Source organism: Chaetodon auriga, chromosome 11 (assembly GCF_051107435.1).
Source record: "Chaetodon auriga isolate fChaAug3 chromosome 11, fChaAug3.hap1, whole genome shotgun sequence".
In the NCBI taxonomy this organism is placed as follows: Eukaryota; Metazoa; Chordata; class Actinopteri; order Chaetodontiformes; family Chaetodontidae; genus Chaetodon; species Chaetodon auriga.
Window position 1 is genome coordinate 16,031,689 of NC_135084.1, and position 13,449 is coordinate 16,045,137.

Here is a 13,449-nt window from a genome sequence, read left to right on the forward strand (position 1 = left end):
TAATAAGATGGGAACTAAGCTGTACAAACTGCGGCATTTTGACGATGACTCTTGCAGTAAGTTGCATCACTGACCTAAGGATTAGAGCAGTATCAAGTGAATGACCTCTGTTGCTGATGTTTGAGCTCTATTTGTTCATTTTGTATTCAGTGCATCCCCAATGACATCCTGGGATGTTTCCTGACTGCATGCTTTGTGTGCACGCTCTGTAAAACCCTTATGCATTTAATGTGATTGTGTGCCAGATTTTTTTTCCGTTTCTGGGGTAGCGTTTTCTTTTTTTCTTGTAAAAAAAAAGTGCACTATTTTTTGTTTTATTTTGTTCATTGTTTTATTTTATTTTATTTATTTTTTAGTTATGTCTATAGTCTAAGCTGCACTAAACAATCAGGTCAACCAGAGGGAAGGCTTTTTGTTCATGAAGCAATTATAAATGGTTGAATTATATCCTGTTTAACCATCCGTGATCACAGTGTTCAGTTTGATGCCACTATTGGCACACGGAAAGGAGGAAAACTCAGAAGAGGGACGCCAACTTTGATGATGTCTATCAAGTGAAGCTTAATATCTCCAAAATATTTCCATCCTAAATACAGAGACTCAAATTAGTGGCTTGATCAGAGGGAAAAATGGAGTTTAAAACATGAAAGAAAGTTTTGCTTTGCTGATAAATTGCCAACTCGGAGTGAAAGGCAGGCGCCACATGGGCTCCTGCGGGTGTGCGATTGTGTGCACTTGTGTGTGTTTCCTGTGTACATGCAGTTAAACCTTCAAGTTAGCACTTGCTTGTGTGTGTGTGTCTGAGATTCATAACCTAATACTGAATCCACACGAACCAAATGATACAGCATATAAATCTGTGTATTCCCTCTGCCCTTGGAGAAGGGCATCTGGATACTGGGAATAGGAAAACATGACTGATGTTTTTCGTCTCTTCAAATGAGAGACATCTTGCGCCAAATACTGCTGGCTGCCCATAGACATCTCAGCTCATCAGCTCGAAAGACCACACGGCCCTTTGCTCAGCTCTGGCCAACCATGCAATCATGGCTGCTCATTAGATTCTCTTAAAGGACAGAGGCGACATCTGTGAAGACCATTACGCCCCGCAACATCCACAAACTGCCATTCTCTCAATATGTCTGTCACTTTGCTTTGCCAAGTCCACTTCAGTTGAGCCCTACCCAGTCCATCTGGTACAGGATAGGAGAGCACTTAGTGATTTGGACTATGGTTCTCATCTAACATCAGTAAATATCTCTGTTTCCTTTAAACCTGCCAAACTGCGTCAGATTTCTGAACTGTTCTATAACATTTTAGATGTCAAGGTTAATGTGTTAGCCAGAGCTTCCTTATTGTGTATAAAGGGATTATAATGAAGGACTGAAGGAAACAAATCTAGTTTGATGATAAGAACTTGAACAGGGAACAAATGTGACCACAGTGTTTTTATTTTAAGACGGGGTAACCTAATACGCACAGCATTAAATGCAGAGCTGTCCCAGCACTCCAACCTAAAGTGGTTCATTTGTCTCCTGGCACATGCTGCTAAGTAGCGGATAAGACCATTGTCATTACACAGATTGCCTTACAGGTCTCTATAGGGTAATCAGGGTGTCTGCAGAGTGTCCACACTAATCCATGTCAATATAAGGCCTGGATTCCACTGAGCATGTTTGGATTTCTCATTTAGGGGTTTGACAATAAGACTTGGTGACATTTAACATTAACTTCAGAAGGGCAGCTCATCTTGCCACGGTGCAAATGAAGCATAAAAATTGTCCTCAATTTACTAGATTAGTGTGATTAAATTGCCTATCATCCAGTGGTTGAGTACTGATATTTACAGTGATACTGTTACTGTTAAGTGTTTTTAATAACAAGAACTTTTGCTAATGATGACTATTATAATGACTTATAACAGTGTTAGAATATCATTAAAGGAGTAGAATCACCTGAAATCTCAATGTGAATGTTAAAGAATATGAATCAAAAATAATATTTTCATGAAAAGTGACTGATTTGTGACGCAGGAACACTGGGACACTAAAACGTAACATCTACAGAAGCACCACAAGTCTGGTTGTTGAGACAGACAAGGTTTTAATAAGACTTCCATCCAAACTGTCCAAATGACTCCTCTCACTGCGAAGCTGAACTTTGATCACTCAGGCCCACAGTGCAGTCAGAGGACAAACACGGTCACAACCTCAGCGCAAAAATTGCTCCAATCTACCGTCGTACTTACTGCTGCAATCAGCCCTGCGCACTGTCTGACAGATCCCTCCACTGTAATGCACCTCATGTTTTGCCAGGGGACCCGTCAAGTACTCTGAGGTCCTGTTTAGAATTTGTGTCAACCACAGGCCTCCAAATCACTTTGAAACTTTTTAGTAATGTTCTGTATAAAAGCACGAGCATACTGATGTACATGTCTTTGTCAACATCCATTCAGCTCACAAAGGGGTGGTTTGGCTAAAGGGACAGTTTTTATATTGAGAACGGATGACAATCCAACCACTGTGGGCTGTGTGATTATATCTTAGATTTTCTAAAGTGGTTCAGAGTTGAGTGTTTGATTGCACTTGTCGTGCAGAATTTGACCACGTTCATTACATGGGGGAAAATATTCACTTTTATGGCAAGAAAGATATAATTCAGTTACTTGTTTGCTTTGAAAAGACATTTTTTTGACATGTATATAGATTTTTTTTTCATCCTATAGTTGAGTTAGATGTTAGAGTGCTTTGGTTTGACTGATTATCTTTGGGAGACATGCCAGTGTCTGCAGTGATTTATCTTGCCCACTCAAGATGATTTCTTCCCCCCTTCCAGGCATATTGTGGTCTGTGGTCATATTACCCTCGAAAGTGTCTCCAACTTCCTCAAAGACTTCCTACACAAGGACAGGGATGATGTCAATGTAGAAATTGTTTTTCTCCATAAGTAAGTTAATTTCTTCTTCCTCACCATGTGTCGGTCAGCAGAACACATTGTTTGAAACAATACGCAGACAGCCTGTATACGTGTGCGGTACCATGCATGCACTGACCCTTCTCCTCTCTTCTCTGTGCATCAGTATTTCCCCTAATCTTGAGCTGGAAGCCTTGTTCAAACGTCACTTTACCCAAGTAGAGTTCTACCAGGGATCTGTTCTCAACCCTCATGATCTGGCCAGAGTGAAGGTACAGTCGGTGACAGGAGAGATGAAATCGCATAAAATGAACAGTTGTTGAATTTGACAGATTAAGAGCAGTATTCCATTTAGTAAATCAGTCATTTTGGCAATAGAGGGATATCCTTTTCATTTTTTTGTTTCTTAAGCAAAATGGATAGGGACAGAGGGAACAGCTGTGGCCCTTTGATCAGCAGTGTGAATAATTGTACCATTACTGGTCGGGGTTAAACCCACTAATTTCTTTAATTCTATATGAGGACAGACAGAAGCACTCTGTGCTGGTTAATAAATACTGACATGTAGTATATTCTTAACATATTTGTTTGTTTGGTCCTTTACGCATAGATCGAGTCAGCAGATGCCTGCCTAATCCTTGCCAACAAATACTGTGCAGACCCTGATGCTGAAGACGCCTCAAACATCATGAGGTACTGTAGCTGCTGGACTTTGAAACCAGTGGAAACTGATGAAGGTGTTAACATTTGCATTTTTCTTTTTCATCTTCTAGGGTTATTTCCATCAAGAACTACCATCCTAAAATCAGAATAATCACACAAATGCTACAATATCACAATAAGGTAAGATGCTTTGGTGCCCTGTGACACATAAGACTGCTCTCTGCTCTCCACCGCAAGGGAGGAGGTTCAGTGGTTTAGTAGTCATTTAACTGATCATTGGATAATTCATAGCAACATGTGTCATACCAGCGGCTGCTCCTTTGACTCTTGAATGGCGTGTGTCACCTCAGTTTTTGTAGTGAGAAAATAATAGATTGGCACTTAAGACAGTAGCAGGGGTTACCTGGGAAGAACTTCAAGCTTGATATTGTAGGTGCAACACCTGCTGGCGTGTGTGCCTCACTGTATCCGTGCATTTCATAAGAAAAGACAGTTCATGCAAACATGGACTTTGTATTATTACTATTGTATGTATTGTTTCTGTACATGACAGACAGGATTCCTATGTGAACACATGCCTGGGAGTTGGCTAAAAACTAAATGCGATTTAAAAAAGGCCAAATTAAAGATTTACTATCAAATTATTGCCTTCTAAGCACATTAAAAATGGCTTTATAATATTTTTAAAAAGTAAAAATATGCTTATTCTAAAACTAACCATTTGCCATTTTAGCTCAAGCTAAGCTCACAGGCTGCTGGCTATAGCTCTGTATTTATCATCCAGACATGAGAAGGGTATTCATCTTCTCATCTAACACTAGCTGTCCGCCAGAAAGCAAATACGCATATTTCCCGAAAAGTCAGAGTATTCCTTGAAGAAACATGAACCATTTTCTTAGTTTTGTGTGTCTTGTGACCTCCTCCGTCTGTCATGTGATGAAGGCCCATCTGCTGAACATTCCAAGCTGGAACTGGAAGGAGGGTGACGATGCTATCTGCCTGGCGGAGCTGAAGGCAGGCTTCATTGCCCAGAGCTGTCTGGCCCAGGGCCTGTCCACCATGCTAGCCAACCTCTTCTCCATGAGGTCCTTTATTGAGGTAACACAGAGGACAATATTAACTCGCCTTGTCTCCTTCGCTCCCAGTGAACAGACTGAAGTAATATGGATGCATTTTTGTGAATTAGATGATTTATTCAGGGATTGGAGGTGAGGCTGGAGTAAGTGGATACAGTAGGTTCTCTGCTGACGGATGGACTAGATCTATCAAATGCAGTGCATTCCCCGGGAAATTTTGACATCTTTGTCCAGAGAAAGACTTCCATTAGAGCGTTTTCAGTCATCCTGGCACGTCATATTTTACTGTGACATTTCATATGGAATCTGTTCAGTGTTTCTGTGGCTAAAAATTGACGAGGTGCTTGTCTCTATCAAAGAACTGTTCTCATGTCATAAAGATGATGGATCAGCTTATAATGACCAGGCTGATGTTGTGCGGCGGAACATCTGCAGACCACATTGGGCCGCTATTGGAAGGAAAACAGTGTTGCTTTTTTCTTCCTTTTTTTTTTTTTTTATCCTCACGTGTGACATTTCCGTGCTTGTTTTTTGTCAGATTGAGGAGGACACATGGCAGAAGTATTACCTAGAAGGAGTGGCTAATGAGATGTACACAGAGTATTTGTCCAGTGCCTTTGTGGGCCTCTCCTTCCCCACTATCTGTGAGTAAGTATCTCTCTTTCCCCACGCTCAGCAAGCTCACTGACAGTGGTAGGTAGCTAACAGTTCTGAAGTGAAGAAAAAAAGGGAAAAAGAGACTGCGGGGTTGTGAATTTCAAGGGTGTTTGAACACATCATTCATTTGCTCATATCCTGCTCTCCCCTAATGAGCGCACGTGTGTTACAGGTTGTGTTACGTGAAGCTGAAGCTGTTGCTTATTGCCATCGAATACAAGTCTGAGCAGAGAGAGAGCAGGTTGGTACATTGGATCTTTCTTCAACTAACAATCAGGTACAATTGTGGTAAAGCTGTGTGACTTGCTTCAAGTGGCTCTTCTAATATCTCATATTTTTCCCCGAATCCTCTTTGCAGCTTTAATCACAGTTGATATTCATACATTTGATGACATTAAGTTGGTGAATGACACCTGTATGAGTCACCTTTTCAACTGTTTCTGAGACAGTAAATGCACAGTGCCTTCCATAATGACACGAAGCATCAGTTTATTTCAGTGTGCCAGAACTTTTAATTGAAAGTGCAGCAGTGCAAAAAAATCTCACCATCTTAAAAAACTTGATGATTAAAAAAAAGAAATTGGTTCTGCACCAAAAACTCATTCCTTGGCCTCATGTCCGTAAAATGTGATTGAAATCTGGTAACATCTTTTTGAGATATCCTGCTATTTGGCAAACAAATAAATGGGACTGATGAAACTGAGTGTGTGTCCTTGGTGGAGGGAACTACATCACCACAAGCCTGATACTTTTACAAAACCTGTCAGGCATGCAGGAAAAATGCTAAAAAGCTCAAATTGAAATGTGGTTTCAAATGAGTAACAGCAGTGGAACAACGTCACGTTTAGAAACGTTCACACCTGAATAATCAATGCCGCACATTCAGATTTCACGTCATGTGTTTCCTTAACTTGATTCTATTGTGTCCCTGTTCAGTCTGAATGATAACCACTAACTCTACATCAGTGTCGGTCTTATCACCAATAACAACATGAAGCACTATTTTTCCAGTAATCTCAAATTGCCAAATCCCACCCCCCCCCTTCCCCATTCACCTGTGTCAAATGTTGGTGTGTACGGGCAAGGTTGCATGGCAAATGATGGTCGAACTTAATTCTTTTGACATGAAGACTTTTCTATCTTTATCTCACCATGGAATTTATCCCAGTGTGCTACATTTGGTCTCTTTCAAGCTGTTTAAGATACTGATAATACTTTTTTGAGCATACTTTATTATGATGATTTTGATGATGCCACACAAAGGCTTAATTTTCCTTGTACCTACAGCCACAGTTTTCAGTGCCATTAGGTGTAATGGTGTCCCTGTCAAAAGATAACCATCAAGTCAGAATTTAGCAAACAGTTATTTTTAGGTGCAAGGACCTCACCATCGGACAAGCATGAAATGACTGAATTGTGTGTCTGTGCAGAGTTGCGTCACCTGCTGCTAAATAAGGCGTATCTACTACAGTAAATAGGCAGATTAGTAACAGTCGTATTCTCCTCTTCTTTTATGTTCATGATAACTGTTTGATTTGAGGTTTTTTCTTGTTGTTTGCAGAAGCCGAAAGCGGTATGCCCTCTACCTTATCTTACTACCAAAGTTCCACCCAATCTCCACCACTTTAAAGCTTCTGACTTTGGGAGTTTCCCCCAAGGATATTTTTCCAAACCCTATCTCACAGGCCTCTTTTTTTAAACTCTTTTATGGTGTCCCTTGTGCTTAATGCACTAACTTCTTTGCAGGCAGAGAGAGGATAGATAAATTGGACGTGTTTGTAGAAGTGCTGTTTCTTTGTCTTTGCTGTTGTCGGTGTACCAAGGCCAAACGCTCACCCTCTCCATATCTACCTCTTATTTGATCTTTTCCGTTTTGTCCTTTACCAGTCCTTTGCTTAGTTTGTTTCTCTCACTTTCAGTTCTTTTTCAGTGTCGCTCAGTCGTTCTCCTACTGTATGTGAGCTTTGCCAAGCTGATTATTCCACTCATGGTGTTTTTAAATCATTGCCAGAACAGTACTTCATGGTTCTTTGACTCAGAATCAGTGAGGAGTTTGTATACACATATCTAAGACCTCAGATGTGGTGTTGATAAGCACTGATAATCTGTTGTTCTACATTTTTGATGTAATCTTGAAGTAAATTGACTGATTATCTGCCATCGCTGTAGGCAGTGGCTGATATAACAGCATGTCTTTTTCTCCATGGTTTTATTACACCAGCAGCACCTCACCAAGCTCTCTTTTTTTCTTCATCATTTAACACACTAGGAAAGGCATGGAGCTGTTGATTTTGGATAGCATTAAGTTTATCCAAACTGAAATTTAATAACCGTAGGCTACGATGTCCACGAGTGCCCCACATTTCACTTTTGCATTCCATCGCCCTCTCATTTTCTCAGTGCTGAACGTATATCCATCTGTGCATGTAGTACGTGCGTCTGCGTACGTGTGTGACTACGCTGGGAGGGTTTGTGTATGGGTGTGCGTGTGTGTGTGTGTGTGTGTGTGTGTGCATTTTTGTGCGTCTCACCCACTTTGTACAGTCATGCTCGTGCGTCTCTCGAGTAGATGTTCTTAAGTGAGGTCACTTCCTGTCAGTTTGGTGTTTGAGAAACAATCCAACTGCACAGAAGTTACTGCAACCGTCTGCATCTACATACTTGTCCCTATACCTGTACTGCAGTGCTATGCCTTTCTGTTTGATTATTGTCCTCTTCATGCTGTTTGGTAACTGCATGCTATGACACTATCACTTAAGGTGTTTGATGCCTGCCTTGTTGCTCACAATATGAGGTTTTGATGCTTTCTAAGCTTCTATTCACCAGTTTGCACCCGACCGAAGAAAAATGTCTTGGACAGATGCACCTGTAAAATCTCAGATTTGGGCAGCAATGTTTGTGGAACTGTCTTGATTTGATCTGTTTTCTATGATTTATTTTCACTAAAGAGCATGCTAGGCGTAATGCCTGTTTACTTCTCTGGGGGCCATTCAATCTGAGTGAATGTTTGATGCTATTTCACTTCTTGCAATGAAAAAGTGTGGAAAGAAAAATCTGATCTGCATGAATGGTGCAATTTGATCACAGCCCGATATGTATATGGATTCAATTGCTCCCTTAATAGTTTTGTTTATTTTCTCCAATGTAGCCTTTTCCAGAGCCCAGAGGAAAGATGGATTAAGATTGATGTTTTCTTAGATGCACTAGTTCACCTCTGCTCTTCTGAGTTCTTCACTCCTGAGAGTCGACGCAGATAATATTCACTTTTAAAATAAATTACTTGAGCACCACAAAATAGCGTTTTAAAATACAACGATATGAATCAAGTTAGCACTTTTCAAAAATGGACTAAAAGAGAAAAGAAGAATCAAAAGTTTGTCATCTTTCATCTGGGCTCATCTTGCGAAGGAGTGTGACCCTTAAAGGTTTGTGGGTTCAGTGTTTTGACTTAGTTCACACTCACATCATTGATGATTGTTGCCCACAGGTGACCATTAATGACCAGGGTGTGTGTGCGTGTGTGTGTGTGAGCGTATAGTATGTGTGTGTAGTGTCAACTCTTTGTCTCAGTCTAATTAATGGGGAATGATACAGCCAGTCGCCTGAAGTGCTTCTAGGGTGTTTAATTGAATCCCACTCATAATAAAAATGATTTAACTACTATATCCCATGATATTTATTTTTAGTGCAGCTGTTGTTCATCATGCCATAATACATTTTTATTAGAGCTGTGCCTTTGAATATAAATATAATGCACATAATATAACATTTTTAAGTCAGTATTGGCCTTGCAGGACATGCATAATTGTTTTTACACTATAACTCAACAGAGCAGAGTAGCTGCTGCTTTTTATTGGATTTAATCCAACTGTGGACTTCACTCCACCAATTGCTTACAATCCCATAGACTACAGTAGAGTCATTGAGTAGAGTCAGCATGATGTCGATAAGAAAAAGAGCTGTTCATTCCCTTGCATCCCACTGTCAAATACTAACCAAGATAACGACATTTACTGCACATTCTGTGTACTACAGCCATGTCTCAGTGGCCATCGTGACATTTGTTTTGACTAGATGACTTTATTTGAATGCTGGGACTAAAACCACTCCATGGCCATGATTTTAATTCTTTCCGCTCTTGTCCCTTTTACTCGTACCTCTCTGTCCCCCTTCTCACTCCAGGGCAAACCAATACCATTCTGTAAAAGAATTAAAATTCAATGTGCGATCATGCTGTTGTACATTCTGTCCATCCGTGTGAGTTTCATATCAGCAAATTGGCCAGAACAGAGGAGCAGGTTTGTTATTATGATAACACAAAAGATTCAGCACAACAGAGCAATGCAAGCTCTCAAAATGTCTGCTGGGATGATGCGTTGACGCAAAAAAATCTGTCCAGTTAAGCGCAGTGCAGGTCCGATTTACGGCTTCAACAATCGTGTGTACCATTCCTCTTGATTAGCGTCTTGTGTGCATGAGCTGAGTGTTGTCCAGAAGTTAATGAGCATGATGTGTCTATTTCTCTGACTACCCAGCATCCTCATCAACCCGGGCAACCACGTCAAGATGCAGGAGGGAACGCTGGGATTCTTTATCGCCAGTGATGCCAAAGAAGTAAAGAGGTAATCCGGCCATCCTGATGAGCGGCTGATTATGTAGGCGGAGTATTTAAAGTGCTAAACATTTTTACTGTGTCACTTTTAGAGCATTTTTCTACTGCAAAGCTTGTCACGACGACATCACAGACCCTAAGCGGATCAAAAAGTGTGGCTGCAAACGACGTGAGTAGCTGCGTCTTTATGTTGCCCCGTGGACTTCCCTCCTTCCCTTCCTCTCACTCCAAATCCTACCTGTGGGTCTGTCTGTCTCATTATACTTAAGGTTGTACTAGTGTGTACACTAATATTATACCTCTCATTGTGTCATTGTTCTTCTGTACTGTGGCACTGTGTTTTTAAAGGTAATATGTGCTGTCACACCATTATGCCCTTAGGAATGTGTTTATTATGGGTCCCATTTGAACTTCCATAACATCCATTATGGTACGATCATCAATCAATATCTGATTTGTTTTTTTCCTAGTTTGAAATATAGGTATTGTCATCTTTGAGTGTGGTTTCCTTTTGGTTTAATCATTGAATCACAACTTTATGCAAGTGGAGATCATGTAGTATAAAGTAAAACTTAGTGAGAAAGGTACAGTAGATCAAATTGAAATTGTATTATTTGACAGCTGAAAGACAAAAATATACAGTGAGATAAGTGTGTTCACTGTAAACCTTACTGTCCCACTGCTATGTGGAGCATTTAAAAACATTATTTACAATAAAAATTACACAGTAACCTCTTATCCCAACTCTGTATGAGAAGCTAAAATTCTACATATGCAGCCAGAATACAGAGACTTGTATCATTCATAGTTTTCGTCTGCATGAGGCAATGAGCTCTGCAGTATATAAAATATGAGTGGATGTGACCTACTGTAATACTTTCTTATTACATGGAAATGCCCTCTATGAGAGTATTTGAGAGTACTGAGCTCAGTCTCTCTTCTCAGGGGTTTTAAGGTCATGCACACATGATATGAATAGTCACAGACATAATGTGTTGTTAACTGTTAAATTTAAGACTTTCCACAATACACAAATGCCCCTGTCAGGTGGATGGTCGCTACTCTTTTTCATGCGGACATAACATTGCCATTAAGGCAGGAACAGCTCATGAATATAACCTGACCTATGTACAGCAGTCACTTGTCAGGACATGTTAGCCATTGGATAAATAATTCAGGTGAATTTCCCATATTTCCACAAAAGGTCACAGACAATTACAGTAAGCAGCCTGATACAGACAGAGCCTGGTTTTAAAATAGATACCCACCATTTCCTTCTTTTGTCTGTGTCATTTCAATTATTCAGACATGTTTTTCCTCCCGCAGCTCAATAAAATCAGCAGACCTTTCACACTCTAGCTTCATTTAGATAAACTGTTTGCTTTCTCTTTGCTTTCTTAATATCTCCATGTCTCAGACTCCTGTGATGGACACAGCGTTATGTTTTATCTTATTACAGTTGTTGCCAACAAGAGAGTTGCATTTAGAAAGATGACAGTTCCATTACAGCAATGGAAGTCGGTGTCTATATAGTATGTTCTGTTCTATCATGTTTTGTTCTCTTCTGTTGTTTTTCCCATGTTTCTTTATGACCAGTGACACACTTTTGATGTATTTCCTTCCCTGCTGCCATTGGAAAACGCCACTTTATTTTAACTACTCACTGGTAGTGATTTATTGTGAGTAAAAAGAAAATGGGTGTACTATTACCCAGAGTGCAGTGCAAGTGTTTTTTTTTTTATCCTCTTCAGCAAATAGTATACTGTATCTATGTTGCATGTACCAGTGTAGCTTCTGCATCCCTCTCCTCGCCTCTCATTTCTACACTGTGCTCAGACCAGACCAAAACCAAAACAGCAGAAATCACACCAGCGTCAGGCCTCCTCATCATCGGCCTAGTCAGCTGATGCTCTTACTGCTTGGAAATGACAATCAAAATAGTGTGACTTAATCGGATGTGGCCAGTGAGCTCTGCAGTTTTTCCTCACTGTTTGATCGTCAAAGTCATATTTGGCATGTGGAAGCCAATATGCTGCAAGTCTTACGCCATTACCCATGATTAACCTCCTTATAGTGTCATGCTGCAAGGAAGTTCAGAGGAAGGTAATAAAAATCTGACATGTCATGCGGTAATCAGAGATTTAGAAGAGCTAACACAAGGGGAAGAAAATTAACAAGAACCACTGAGGTTTAAATTGATCTGCTTTCTGTCAAAGGAAGTTTTGTATGTAGCTGTACTTCCAGAGAGCAGAAAACGTCCTTGTGGGAAGTTCTGTAAATCCTTACGAGTTAGGTTGCCAAAACACAATCAAAACAATCTGGTCTCCCCTTTGCCCCACTTCTCTGTGATCTCAGCCCCTTTCTAAACTCTGGGTCCTCGCCCCTGAGGTTACAGAGAGCATCAGTTCCTCGCAGAATTGAAATGTCACACCAGTCTTTGTGCATTTCAAGTCTGGACAGTTGTTGGGCCCTTTTTTCTTTTTCTTTTCCTTTTTTTTTTAAAGTCACTGCACTGGATGAAAAGTCCACTAGCAATACACAGTAGTAATTGTCATAATATAAGATTGCCACTAGATGGCGATGCCGTGCCAGAGTCATGTCCAATGATACAACATTTTAAATGGTGATGTCTGTAGAGGAAACTTGAGTCCCCTGAAACCTGTTCAGCAAAAATGTAAAGACCAGATTGGTGTGTTTCTGTGTGTTAATTCAAAACTGTAAATCAGATTCATCATCCTGAGATGATATTTTGTTTTTACATGATATGGTGGAGTTGGGGTTTGGTGAGGGATCTGCACAAAATCTGCCTTTCTAAGGAAGAAAACATTTTGAGTTTGTTGTTGCTCAAGAGCTCAACTCTTACAGTAACATTTGTCCTTACATTCTTGCTGAATAAGGAAGCTTTAGGGTCATATATCAGAGTGGTGCTTTCTTTGGGACATCCTTCCTATTCAACATAGCGCCCTGATAGCTTCTGTTTGAGTATGCTGTGCCTTGGTGGATTACGAGAGAGGTGACTGATCAAACCCATGCAGACAGTTTATCAGGGCAGCCGTCATGTTGAATCTTCAAATAGGAATGCCCTGAAATGGACACCTTATAATTCTGGGCCAGAATCTGGGTATTTGTGAAGTCAGAAGTCAAAGACATTGTCAGTGTGTGTGTGTGTGTCTGTGTGTGTGTGTGTGTGTGTGTGTGTGTGTGTGTGTGTCTTGTGTTTTCCATGACTCCCCTTCCATGTGTCAATAATGTACATTGTAACATACATACACTGTTGTCCGGATGCCCAGGCGAAACTCTGAAGTAAAGCAGCATCAGCATGCAGTTATAGCCTCGCTGCACTTGTCTGCCATGCTCTCAGAACTGTTTCAATACTGTGAACAGTTATCTCTGTAACTCCCCTTGTTGCTGAGGCCAAAACGACATTTTCTGCATGCTTATTACATGCTCATAAGGCACGTGTGCATGCCGCAGGATACAACAGTCCCTGATGCCTTCATCCCATAGGTTATGATCTGCGTTTCCCAT

The 13,449-nt window shown here is 40.6% G+C and overlaps 1 protein-coding gene across 18 annotated transcripts in view; it reads left to right on the forward strand.

Moving 5' to 3' along the window:
- kcnma1a (potassium large conductance calcium-activated channel, subfamily M, alpha member 1a) overlaps positions 1 to 13,449 on the forward strand; it is a 131,880-nt gene that overhangs the window by 83,761 nt on the left and 34,670 nt on the right. For 11 of the 18 annotated variants that reach the window (XM_076743852.1, XM_076743853.1, XM_076743854.1 and 8 more), the window contains exons 10-19: positions 2,836 to 2,946; positions 3,080 to 3,185; positions 3,524 to 3,606; positions 3,687 to 3,756; positions 4,519 to 4,674; positions 5,191 to 5,300; positions 5,482 to 5,550; positions 6,871 to 6,882; positions 9,845 to 9,931; positions 10,014 to 10,090. In XM_076743852.1, coding sequence (XP_076599967.1) covers positions 2,836 to 2,946; positions 3,080 to 3,185; positions 3,524 to 3,606; positions 3,687 to 3,756; positions 4,519 to 4,674; positions 5,191 to 5,300; positions 5,482 to 5,550; positions 6,871 to 6,882; positions 9,845 to 9,931; positions 10,014 to 10,090 — 881 coding nt within the window. The remainder of the gene's footprint in view (positions 1 to 2,835; positions 2,947 to 3,079; positions 3,186 to 3,523; positions 3,607 to 3,686; positions 3,757 to 4,518; positions 4,675 to 5,190; positions 5,301 to 5,481; positions 5,551 to 6,870; positions 6,883 to 9,844; positions 9,932 to 10,013; positions 10,091 to 13,449) is intronic. The other 7 variants (XM_076743858.1, XM_076743862.1, XM_076743860.1 and 4 more) reach the window with 1 other exon arrangement.